Source organism: Barbus barbus (assembly GCF_936440315.1).
Source record: "Barbus barbus genome assembly, chromosome: 8".
In the NCBI taxonomy this organism is placed as follows: domain Eukaryota; kingdom Metazoa; phylum Chordata; class Actinopteri; order Cypriniformes; family Cyprinidae; genus Barbus; species Barbus barbus.
Window position 1 is genome coordinate 33,189,169 of NC_136736.1, and position 14,255 is coordinate 33,203,423.

At 33.0% G+C, this 14,255-nt stretch overlaps 1 protein-coding gene across 2 annotated transcripts in view; it reads right to left on the reverse strand.

Moving 5' to 3' along the window:
- Positions 1–14,255, reverse strand: part of LOC306873584 (glypican-6-like) — a 211,226-nt gene that overhangs the window by 89,565 nt on the left and 107,406 nt on the right. For both annotated transcript variants that reach the window (XM_079422990.1, XM_079422989.1), the window contains exon 3: positions 3,918–4,309. In XM_079422990.1, the coding sequence (XP_079279116.1) occupies positions 3,918–4,309 (392 nt within the window). The remainder of the gene's footprint in view (positions 1–3,917; positions 4,310–14,255) is intronic.

Below are 14,255 nucleotides of genomic sequence, written 5' to 3' on the forward strand. Positions count from 1 at the left end.
TTGCACAGGACAGATTCTCAGATCTTTCTTTACTGCACATAGAGAACGATTTGACTGAAAAACTATCAGAAGAGAAGAGATAGTGAAAGAAAGACAGTGGTCATCTACGCGAAAAGAGATGCACTACATTACATTTTTTTATGTCGAATATATGTTATATAAATATATGAAATGTAGAACATAAAAAAGTGTTCGTGGCTTGTCTGCCAGTGGGTGCCCCCCCCCCAAGCATAAAAGTGAAACTCAACACAAAAATCAACACACACAAAACATTACACAAACAAAAATAATAATAATTGAAAAAATATAAATAAAATGTACAAAAACAAACAAATAATAAATAAGTAAAATGCATCCGTTAACCCATGCATGACCCTGACTCAATATTGTATTTAACGGTTCAGTTTTACAGGAATGTAACACATTCGTGGCATGTTTGTGTAAAGGGGTCAAGGTGATTTGTCCTTGTTTCTCTTTGCTTTTCTTCACTCTGAGAGGCTCCTGCTTTGATATTAACATTGAAACTGTACATGCAATATTAATTTTACATACAAAGATCATTAGAGTTGATGAAAAGTGGCTGCATTAGTTTAAAATGAGTTTAAACTTTCACTTGTCTGGCAATGTCCTTTAGTGAACCTACTTTCAAAACAACAGTATATGACAAAATCAATTAAATGCATACATTTTGAGTAAAATGTTACAAATTACAAGTTAGAAGATCTTAGCTTAGTTTTTTTTATTTACTAAAAGGAAAACGTGTTATCATATAATTAGTTTTGCATACACTGCTAAAACATTTAAAGGTAAATTTGAGGATTAGTGCAATTTTGGAGCAAATTAACTTATGCTAAAATGCATTTTGTTAATAGCAGACATTTGCAGAGTCCAACAGCGTAATTATAGACTCTTTGTTTCAAGAATCTGCGGTCTCAGTAAGCATTTCTCAAGAACACTTCATCTAATTACAATTATATGTTATTATCCAAGAAATATATTTGCGGCTCATCCTACTGCTGTGGATTGGACAGACGTGCCATTACAAACAATACGGTCTGATTGGCTAAGAATAACCCTGCTCAATCACACTCATGTGAACTCTCTGTCAAAATGACGAAAACATAATTCAAACATTTATGTGGACCATATTTATGTATTTTCTGCCCATATGTAGTTGTTAAAGCAGCTTTAAAGTAGCTGCTGAAAATCCGGCACGTCTTTGGCCATTCAGTCGTCTGATGCATACAAACAAAACAAAACAAAACAAAACTCAAATAGCTTTTGTTACTTTAATGCAAATCACTTTGGATAAAAGCATCTGCTAAATGCATAAATGTAAACGTAAATGTGAAGTATGATGTTAATTAAAAGTACACGAAAAAAAAAAGCCTGGTTAATCTAGAGAGATAAATCTGTTGGAGATTGGGCTGGGCTATATATTATCACATATTTATGACATGTATAAAAATCGAATTTTGTTGCCAGTGGAAAAAAAATCTAAATTTAATAATAATTGTATATAAATATGAATATATATAGTATTTTTTTATAAATATGTATTATTGTATTAGTTTTAGTACATTTTATATACATAATGATACTATTTAAAACAATATTTTCAATTAAAAATAATTAAAACTGAAAAGAGTATTTGGGATCAGGTGTATATTACACATTTATGATATGTATAAAAGTAATTATAATAATAATCCTGTCAGTAAAAAAAAAAATATTTTTACTCGAATCTTATGTGCTCATGTACTCATTTATTTAGTCATTTAATTATTTATTTTTACATATCCTGTTTTTGTGGTTCAAGTTGAGTTTCCATTTTTTTCCATAGGTATAATAGTATTTATACTGTACAAATTGTATTTTCTAACCCCTTTACCATAACCCTACACCTAACACAAAACATCCTGCATTTACATGTTCAAAACCAAAAAATTACCCCCTTGCATTCTGGGAACCAAATGTCCCCACAAGGTCCTAACCAGGTACACACACACACACACAATCACAGTCACAATCACAATTAAATATAATCTGCTATATACTGCTCAGCCCTTAACCCTAGCTTAAGGTGAACTGTGACCGGCGACAGATGTGCTCATCTCTCAGACATTCTGAACATCACAGAGGTCCTTATAGCACACAAAAACAACAGTCACTCCTCAGAACCTCTGCCATCACAGATGAACACAAATACAAAAGCAGCTTATCTACATATTACCTCAGAAAAAGCACGTAAAACAGGCCAGGCCTGGCTGCCTCACTACATTCTCTGGACTCCTTCAGCAGGAAATCTGTCAATAATTATTCTAATCATCCAGTAGGCTATTAAACAGCACAAACATCCAGCGGAAAATGTGATTGAGACGAGCTATCAAAGGCGGATCTGAGCGATGGCAGAGATGCCCGCTGCGGCTGCCAGCCGATCGCTTTTATCTTCCCTTCAGAAAAACATCCGTGGCTCCGCAGGGCATCTCTCATCACAGATGTCATAACCTGTCCAGCGCGCCGCTGTCACATCAAAGCGCTTCTGTGCTGTTAAGACGCATTAACACTCGTGTAAACATGCAACCTACTGGCCTTCAGAAAATACATACAACATAACGGCTTTAACAAAATATACATGGTGTTTATGCAAAGTTTAAAATACTAATAAAAGTTTACAATAACCAACTAACTAAAAAAAAAGATCAATAAATAATATTAGTAATAATAATAATATTTATGCTTAATTTATTTAAATGTGTGTGTGTGTGTGTGTGTGTGTGTGTGTGTGTGTGTGTATAATAATATAAATATATATATTATATAAATTACATATCATTTACATGTTTACATTCTTGTTTGACCACAAAAAAATATATATAAAAAAAATCCAAATATATATAAACATTTTATGATACATTACAAGTGAAGTTAACATATTATAATATATTATATTACTATTACTATTATTAATGAAATTAATAATAATTATTATTATTATTGAATGTGGCAAATGTAAATATCAAATATACAGTTTAAAAAAAAAACAGATAATAATAAATTGCTTCTACAAAGTATATACTTGTTTATGTAAAGGTTTACTTGACAAAAAATACATAAAAATAAATATTTATGTTTCAATCTATATATAAAATGCAAAAATCCCCAAATATCAAATATGTTTGCTGACCAAAAATAACATTATAATATATTATAAGTGCTGAAGTTAACATACTATTGTCAGTCATCTGTCGTGTGTGTCATGTGTTCCCGCCTCATGTTTCCTTATTTGGTTTGTTTCCTGTCCTCGTCTAATGTGATCATTAGTTTATTCTTGTCCAGCTGTGTTTGTCTAATTATCTATGATTAACCTGTGTATTTATAGTCCTGTCTGTTCTGTTAGATTTCGTCTGGTCTACTCGTTACTTCCCGGTGTTCCTGTCCGTGTCAGCCTTGCCTTTTCTTGTCTTGCCTTGCCGTCTTCATTAAAGACTGTTATTTGAGTTTCATCCTCGTCTGTTGTTCATTCTCGTGTGTGCACCATGACAACTATAATATATTATAATATTATTACTACTATTAATATAATTTATACTCATAATAATAATAATTATTGTATCAAACGTGAAAATTATTACATTCTAAATTAATAAAAAAATAAAATAGTTGCTTTTTATGAATTTAATGTAATAATACTTTAATATAATACATGTTATACTTTAAATATTCTAATATAATACATTGAACTAGAAAAAAAAAACAGGAAAGCATATCTCTCTGCTTCACTGATGATTTCTCCAGATCTCTTGCGCAGTATGGGGTCTATTTCATCGACAGACACTGAAGGCCACTGACCTGTCTAGACGTCCAGTGAAAGCTGAGCACGAGCAGGAAGACTTGTGTAAAAATAGATGCCTTACCTTTGCCACTCTGTTGGCCACTTCCCGACCCACCATGAGTCCTTGAACAAACGAGCGAGCCGCGATGAAGGCCTTGGTGACCTGAGCCTTCAGCTTGCGTGGCACGTCTCCGAAGGGCTTTAACTGGTCGGTGTATTTGCTGATGCACTCCAGATAGTCGTCTGTGAAGGTGTACTGAGAGTTGAGCAGCTGAAACATGCGCTCCAGGAGTCTGGACCAAAAGTCGTTCAGCACTTCCTCCAGGTTGACGTTTCCGCCGGTGTAGTAACGCTTGAGCTCGGAGAACAGGTCCTCGAACATCTCAGAGTTGTGCGTGTACAGTTTGCCATATGTGCGCACAAACATGTCGTTCAGAGACTTTTCTGAGTTGTCCAGCAACTCCAGAAAGAATTCTGGAATAGAGAAAAACAGAAATAAAATAACACATCATCTGAAAGCTGAATAAATAAGCTTTGATGTGTGGTTTGTTAGGATCGGACAATATTTGGCCGAGATACAACTATTTGAAAATCTGGAATCTGAGGGTGCAAAAAAAAATCTAAATCAAAATATTGAGAAAATCGCCTATAAAGTTGTCCAAACGAAGTTCTTAGCAATGCATATCAAAAAATAAGTTTTGATAAATTTACGGTAGGAAACCAAACTTTGCTCTCAGACATGACACACAAACAGTCATAAACACACACACTGCAACACAGTTTTACACACGGATAAATTCAAAACAATACTACAAAAAGTAGTTAAGTGTGGTACTGCCCAAATGTTTTATTCCTCAATTTAATGTACTGTAGATTACAGTACAAAACAGCAAACAACAACAAAAATAATTATTCTGCCCCAGTATCCCGTCTTTGGTCTGGAACAGGCCAAAGAACCTCCTCAACATCACGGGCTATATTGACCCTGGCCAGGCAGCGGGGGTAAAATCCTCTTACATGCCTGATGTCCTTGTGTTATTGTTCACAAACAAGATACTTGGTAATGTTGTCAATATAACACTGCTCTCAGTTAGTACCACCTGATGTAAACTATAGCAACAGTTTGGATGACAGTTACTGTACTGAACTGCAGAAGGCTGCACGTCTTATGTATGCCATATATCCATTTCAAAAGTACACATGTACACATTACTGTATGTGGGATATTGATTGAAAAAGACTGGATATGATTCACAGTTACACTTTTACTAGTGGTCTGACCCAAAAAAAAATGACGAGGTTTTGAGGGGTAAGACTATAGCACAGAGAACTATATAATACATTTTGAGCAACATGACAATAGCAACTGATAATGTAGGAAACCACAGACAAATGTACATAATCAATTGCATGAATGTACCAAAGCAACCGCAACTTGCTCAAAAGAATGAGACACTGCTTTTATGATGTGCACAAGTGACTAGATGATGTGGAGGATGAACAAGTAGTTTTGAGAATTTCATTTCTGATCTGAGAAATGCACCAAAGAAAAACTGTTAGCTGACTTCAGCCCTTTATCCATCGAAGGTTCTGATTGGTGTGTGATACATTTAGACTCCTAGTGTTTCCACTTGGGTAATTGTGTGCTAATTGAGCTCAAACTGTGCAGACTTGAGTGAACAATATTGAATGATAGTGCTTTCTAAATGACCACATGGTATAAGCACTGAGAAATGTAGGGATTTGTGTGTAGAGTCTTGCAGTAACAGTTCACCAAATCTGACTCGTGTGTTAAAGCAGGGGAATACTGTTTATAGTTCAGCAAAATGGGTATGCTTTTTGAAAAATGGCGTTATGGTTTTGAAATTTTAGTTCAAAAGCCTGTTTATAGTGTTTTAGCAATCAAGAAAAACTGTAATATCCTAATGATTTTTGGCATAAAAGAAAAATGTATAATTTTGACCCATACAATATATTGTTGGCTATTGCTACAAATATACGCATGCTGCTTATGACTGTTTTTGAGTTCCAGGGTCATATTATATATATATATATATATATATATATATATATATATATATATATATATATATATATATATATATATATATATATATATATATATATACACACACACGCATGTATATTATTATTATTATTGTTGTTGTTTAATAAAGGATTTAGCATATTTTAAGTGTACAAATAAACATTGCACTAACAAAACATGAAAACAAAAAACAAAAATAATTTATTATTATTATTAATAATAATAATAATAATATTTAGTAATAATTTATTTTAACTATTTTTTATTTAGCATTATTTTATGTTAGGATTTACCACATCTTAAGCATAAAAATAAAGATTTTTCTCAGTCCATGTATTAAATTACCAAACAAAAAAGCAGCCATCAGAAATGCTTGTTATGCCAGTGGCACTCTCCCAAGAACATTTTCTCACCTTGTTCTCAAATGGAGTGGATATCAAATTATGTGATGCAGACAGCAGCTTCTGAAATACTGCCAGTCGACCATATGGTACTCAAATTAACGTCTTGCTTTAACTTTACCAGCCGCAGGCAAAGATTTATGGAAGACACCGCCAGCAGCGTTTGCTCAGACGGATACAGACCGGCTTGTCTTTCAAGACGACATGCTGCAGTTCAAGTGTTCACGACCTGAGGTGCTGATTATTTTTAACAGACTCTTGCTGATTGTTTGTCCTCAAATGAAGGACATTTGGATTCGGAGAATGATTTACAAAATAGAAATTTTAATTGAACTGAAATCACCAAATAACGCTGACAAAAACAAACAAATAAATGCAGCCAAAATATTATTTTAAGTGAACTGAAATGATGATTGAATAGTGCTTAAACAAACAAACAAGCAAATAAATACATACACACATACTGACAAAATATTCAGTTTTAAGTTAATTGAAATCACCAAAATAAATTAGACAAAATATTTATTTTAAAGTGAACTAAAAATCATCCAAATAGTGTCAAAATAAATTAATAATAAATACTTACAAAATGTTTGCTTAAAATAGTGGCAAAATAAATTAAATGCATACTAAGAAAGTACTTAAAATCACAAATTGGTGACAAAATAAATACAAATATATTAATTTCATGTCTCTTTAAGTGAGAAATTCAAGCAATAGATGCAGGTAAGGGTTTCTTAGGAAGCTCTCCAAGCCGTTAAAGCATTTCTTTTAAGTTTCAAATTGAAAATTTTGCCATTTGCAAAGGCTAATGAATTGTATCCTTGGGTCACCTGGCTATATAATCAAAGGTTTCATTAAAGTCGATTGATCTAGACGCTGCTTATATTGCCCCCTTTGAAAAACAGCCGACAAAATAATAGTAATTACCTTCTAATCACGCTGATGGAGGCTGTTGATGATGTAAAACAACACATTCATTACTCAGCGCCGGAAAAGCTGCTTTACCCTTCAGATAATTACAATAGAGTAAATCATGCAAATACACATCTCTCACCCTTCAGACCCACAGCGCAGCTCAAACAGCACTCAAACCTCAACCCCACACAACCTGCTCCTTCACAAGCGCTTGAGATTTCTGTCCTGAAGACGAGTCAATAGATGTCACGGGAAGAGTACAGGGTTAGAAAATGGAAGATCAGAATTTGACGAGATCTTACTGATATTGGCGTTTGACTTTGGGATCTGAGCATAATCTGAGACATTAGTGAGATCTGCACTTTGGTCTTATCTTCAGCAGCAGCAGGAGACTTCAGAAAAGCTCTCATTTTCTTCTCCATGTATGTTTATGCATTTGGCAGATACTTTCTTTCAGGGTAGAAGTTAATTAAATTGTGTGAAGTAGTATTTTTGGCCTATGGATTGAACCCACACCCTTGGTGTTGCGAGTATAACCCTGCACAGTTGAGCTACAGGAACTTTGATTGAATTTAATGTCATTATACCAGTTAGGAGAAACAAATTAAACAATCAAAAGCTACTGTAATTATATTTTTTTTCTATAATAATTAGCATTTATGATTTATATTCAGATTTACTACTGTTCAAATTGATTGTTGTAATATTAAATATATGGATATTGTATGTGAATGTATAATAATCAAAAAGGTACAAACATTTGCTTACTAAATATTGCAGTTTAAAAGAGCTGGCTTTTATCGTTTCTGTTTATTTATTTCATTATTTGTTTTAATTGTATGTTTGTTTGTTTTTATTCTTTAAATATTTCTATTATGCTCAACACGGCTGAATTTATTTGATTAAAAAAATACTGCAAAAACAGTACATTTGTGAAATTTGATTACAATTTAAAACAGCTGTTTTTTATGTGAATATGTGATCCTTCAGAAATCATTCTAATATGCTGATTTGCTGCTAAGATAACATTTCTGATTATTATCAGTGCTGAAAACAGTTGTGCTGATGAAACTTTTAGTGGAAACTGTGATACAGTTTATTTTTCAGGATTCTCTGATGAATAGAACAGCATTTCCTTGAAATCGATCTTTTCATCTTAATGATCCAGCAGGTGAAAACTGCACGTCTGATCACTTAAAGCAGCAGCAGCACAGCTCTCCTCAACAAGACACATGATTTGCACAATCATTCATGTCTGCAGCACAAACGCAAGCACTAATTACACTGTTCCACTATTGTGGACATCCTCGAGTGCATCCAAACACTTGTTTAATCAGTGCTGTTAAATCGTAATGAACACGGTGACACGAGAGGTTTGGACAGATGGCTTTCTCGCAGATAAAGACAGAAACTACTGGCTGTTTGTATTTTCCGAATGCAAAGAAAAGAGTGCATCTGAGGACCGGCTCGTATCAGCCCACATCTGCTGCTTTCTGGAAACTTTCCATTTGGACTAATTGCTCGGCCTCTGCTGGTGTCTCTTTATGAAAACCTATCTCTTGTATCTTATCAGAAAAACATTAGAGAGGACGTATTCATCTTCAAATGGCTTTTTAAGAGCTCATTAGAGATAAGCAATGAGAGAGATATTAAACAGACGTGAAGGGTAGCGCACACACACACACACACACGACAGATGCACACAACACCATGTACTGTCTTCATTTTATGTTGAATGTTGGAAAAACTGTAAATAGTCAAACTACTCACTATTTAGCTAAACAATAGTAAAGCTACTCTTTTAAGTTAAGTTAAAGTTGCTAACTACACAGGAGCGGTTTAAAGAAGCAGTGCATTATTTTTAAATATATAAACTATGATTTAATTTATTTATTTTTATTTTTTTTTTTAAGTCTCTTCTGCTCACCAAGGCTGCATAAAAACAGTACAATTGTGAAATATATTTACAATTTTAAATAACTGTTTCCATATGAATATACTGTAAATGTAATATATATATATATATAGAGTTTTATTTATTTTTTTATTTAGTCATTTAGAAGAACATATGAATGCAAATAAAGTAAAAATAAATGCTGAATCAAAAACGAAATACATTTGATGTGGCGATTCTTGCTTTTGACAGTTTGAGATTTAATAAACCATGAAAAAAAATTCCACAAAGCTATCATCTCACAAATAAAAGGTGGAAAATTTGCATTTTCAATCCATTCAAGTATAAAACTGTCTTAACATTTGGCAGTCCAATGAAATAATCAGTAAAGAACAAAACAATAGAAAACAAAAGAGTCGGTGCATTGCAATGTGTGATACAGTCATTACAGTAATTAATGCAAACATTAAATCCTCACACTGTGCACAGACTGCATAAACAGCAAGTGTAGCATGCATGCTATTGAGAACACAGACAAACTCGATCCAAAGAAATCACGTATTGTAAGCATACGTCCTGTTCTCATTACGATCGCGAGTCCCCAGTTTCTCAGTCTAGTTTCACTGCAGTCGACTGACCCATGATTACCCCTTCATTTATTTAAGTAATAATAGGCCCCGAGCGCTTCTGTGTGCCACAGACGCTCCTTTATTCTTATAAAAGGAGTCAAGGACGAGTCCAGACCGAGATGGCGTCACAGTTAAAAGTAATTGTTCTAGGAGACAGTCGGTCACCACGTTCGTAATGTACTGTATCACATGCACTGTATAACACATATATTTTTGCTAATTTAGAAGATTTTTACAACATTTTAATTGCAAAAGTGATTTTTGATTGTTCAGTGTTATTTTAGTATCATTGAAATACTCTTATTGGTTTTATTAATATTTACAATGTTTTTTTTTTTGTTTGTTTGTTTGTTTTTTTCTTACATCAAGGGAAACATTTCAGGTGAAATATGATTTTATTTCAATTAACATTTATTTTATTTTAAATACCATTTTTCAAAATGTTTAGCAGTTGTGTTGGGTGTTTTGGTATTTTTTAAGAAAAATAAAATCTAAATTTGATAAAAATATCAAAGGTAAATATACTAAAATAAAAATCACACACAAGATTTTTTATATTTTATTTTATTTCAGTTGAAATTCATTTTATTTGAATAACTTTTTTGAATGTTATTTTTAGTGAACATTAACAGATTTTGTGTTTTTCATTTTTCATAGCTAAAAATTAAAATATAAATATAAAAATATAAATAAAAAATGCAATTATATATACACACAAATTATATATATTTTTTTCTTAAGTTAGTTTATTTTATTTGACGTATTTTTATCTATTTTTTTATGGTTTAAATTAATGAATTCAGTTTTGGTTAACCTAACCCTAGTCTAGCTCCAAGATTTGTGCTGAAAAATGATGCACAGTAAAATATCCTGCCATTATAATTAATATATGTCCCATCATTCAGCAGGTTATTTATTTATTCAGCCACTCCCTGTACAGAAATGAAAAGCAGTGAATATTTTAATGCATTTTACTCAAATGACCTACATCTTTGAGGGGAAAATAATGAACGATGGTAGCAGGCTGAATTATGCATCAGCTGCTACATTCAGATTTACTTAATGTTGTGTGTATTATAATCACTCCCAGTCTCTTTTCTTTTGGCCATGAACACTTCCCTTGCATGAAAAATGCAGACGAAACGAATGACTGAATTATGAAAATGCTCTCAGCTGAAACAAAACTCACAGGCATCAAGTCAAAGCACACAAAGGACATGCTAAAACTTTCATGAGGCCTCTCCACAGCCTCGATGATCTGATCCATTCAACAACGTGTTGGCTGCAACATTAGCAGCCCTGAGGTCACCTCAAACATGTCCAGATGATAAAGGTCGAGGTACCAAGCCATGCCACAGCTTTATTACAGAGAGAAGCATTCAAAGACACATGTAGGACATTCCTGCTGGATCTCTCTGACTTTTGACCATAAAAGAATTAGCTGATGCTCAAAAGATGACGTTACAATGGCAACACTACTGTTATCCTAGCAGATGTAACAAAGATTTCTCCTAGCTGCTAAACTGCAGAGCAATGCCATGCTAGCATTTGTTTATCAGGTGAACGGTTATCAACAGAGAGGATAATTTACTGTGTTTTACACACCTGTCTCATAATCTCCCCCTAATCAACCAGACAGAAATTATTTAAAGAGCTATTCAGTGCCGCCTCGTGTCTATCCATCAATCACAGTCATGCTGAATATCATTTAAAATATGAGATTTATTTAAAAAAAATTTTTTAAATATTTATACAATTATAGGTAATTTTAAACAAAATAAATAGAAAACAACAATAATAATGCTGTCAAATCTATTAATTGTGATTAATCACATCCAAAAAAATATATATTTTTTTTTACATAATACAGCATATGTGTGTGTGTTTATTTATTTATTTATGATTTATATTATACATAAATATAAATATGTATTGCATATATTTCTTAAATATTTACATGTATATTTGTATATATACATATAAACATGCACAGTATTCTATTAATCACACTTCTATTATTCAAATCCGTTAAGGGATTGTTAGGCTGCATTAATTAGATCAACCGGAACCGGGAACACTCCTCATAACACACAATGTACTCCTTACATCATAAGAAGAATGGCATCTACGCTAATATTTGTCTGTTTCTTTCTTATTCTGTTTCTCAGTCCGTGTCCGGATCAGATGGTGGATCGGCGCCGGGAGATGATGTGATCATCGGCGGAGGCCGGGACACCTGTATGAGCCCCGGGACATATCCCCAGTGAAGACCTCGACTTAAAATACATTAAAACTAAAAATAAAACAAAATAACTAAAAATATAATAAAATACCTAACTACATAATACTATTATTGTTAGAAATTGCAACAATATAAAAATAAAAATATAATACATTTATACATTTAAAATTTTAATTAAATCAATAATTAAACAATAAATAAACAATAATATCCTGGCCAGAGGAGAACTGCCCCCCCGACTGAGCCTGGTTTCTCCCAAGGTTTTTTCCTCCATTCTGTCTCCGAGGGAATTTTGGTTCCTTGCCGCTGTCGCCTCTGGCTTGCTCAGTTGGGGACACTTGATTTCTAGTGATTATCGCCAATTTGATTTCACAGATACTATTTAAACTAAACTGAGCTAGATAATGATATCTCTGAATTCAATAACGAAAGTCCTTTAACTGAAAATTGAGTGTTTAATCTTATTATTATACATCACTGACACTCTATCCTCCAGTTTGATACTGTGAAGTGCTTTGACACAATCTGTATTGTTAAAAGCGCTATAGAAATAAAGGTGACAGTAAATATACACATAGTATGTAAACAAACTTTTATTTTGGAAGTGATTCATCAATTTGAAAGCACTAACACATAATAATAAATGTGTGTATATTTAATAATAATATCTTTCATTTTTAATAATTCTCTCTCTCTCGCTCTCTTTCTTTCTCTCTCTCTCTTTCTCTCTCTCTCTCTCTCTTTCTACCCTGATAATACCATAGCACTTTTCTTTTTTCTTTATTAAAAGCCTTCACTTTAATCCCATTACTGTCTAGAAGAAACAAAAGAGACATGGAGATCCCATTTGTTTTTTTTGTGTTTTTTTGTGATTTCTTTTTTTCTTATGGGTTGTATATTGTATATGACAATAAATGGGTACCACAGTATATATCAAAATACCTTGAAATTACCATCAGATGCCCTCATTGAGCCACGGTACTGTGATTGTACTCTGTTTGCAAGACTTTAGGCCAGAAAGCATTGTCAATGTTGCTACAGGCTCTTCTATGCTGGGGTTAGTACTAGTTTTTGTTAGCATAACCAGTTAAACTTACCTGGTGAAGGTGACTGAGCAAGGAATCTAACTAGTTAAGCAGACAAATGTTTTCTGATGTCTAACCATTCAGCAGGGGTAAAGTAAGCATTATTCTTCTCTTATTACTTCCAGTCAGAATATTGTATGCTAATAATTGCTCCTGATATACGTTTCACCATGTTTTAGTTATCGCTGCATTTCAACTGTCAGATTATAATGCTCACGAAGCTTAAACAACAGAGAGCTGATGTGATTGCATGTGACATGAAGGTAATGGCCTTTCAAATTATTTTCCCCACTCTAATTAGCCTGTGTGAGGCTCAATTAATTATGCTCAGTGAGGCCTCTTACCTACGTCTACGGTTTCATCCTTTTCTCACAGTCAATGCTGTGACCCACACAGACGGTTCACACAACTCTGTGCTTAAACAGCTGAGAAATAGCCTTTATGGACTTAAATGGCTCTTTTCTGACATAATTCAGTGACCCACAGTGGGCAAAGCAGTGGAGTTTTGTGACCGATTTAATTGGAGGTAGAGCTGCATTTTATTCAACTTAGTTCATTCAAAAATGTAATAATTTTTAATAATTTAATAATTTTTTCCACTATCATAGCTCTCAAATTAAAAACTGGGCCAATGATGCATAATTGAACATCAGTGACATTATATTCTATTATAATTAAAACACACACACCCACACACACCAACAATCAACGATGTTCAATGTTTTAACTATAATATATATATATATATATATATATATATATATATATATATATATATATATATATATATATATATATATATATATATATATGCATTTCTATATGCATTTCTAATACACATCCCATGCTGATATTGGATGAATATCTCATGGTTGGAAAGACCTCAGATTCAAGGACCAGAGTAAATGGTTTAATAGAATAGAATAGAATAGAATAGAATAGAATAGAATAGAATAGAATAGCAACTACTGTAAAACCCTGGTATTCTTTGATTTTCCATGAAAATACTAGAGCATGTTACCATACCATATCATAGAAAAAAGTAGTAGTATATTTCAAAACGCCAAGGAATTACCATCAACAATTACCAGAGTCTAATTCTACACAGAGCTGAATGCATTAGATTAGAACGTGTGGCTTCACATGGCAGAGAAAAATTCATCTCACTCCAGCTGTCTATGTATAATTCATCACTGGGGTGCCC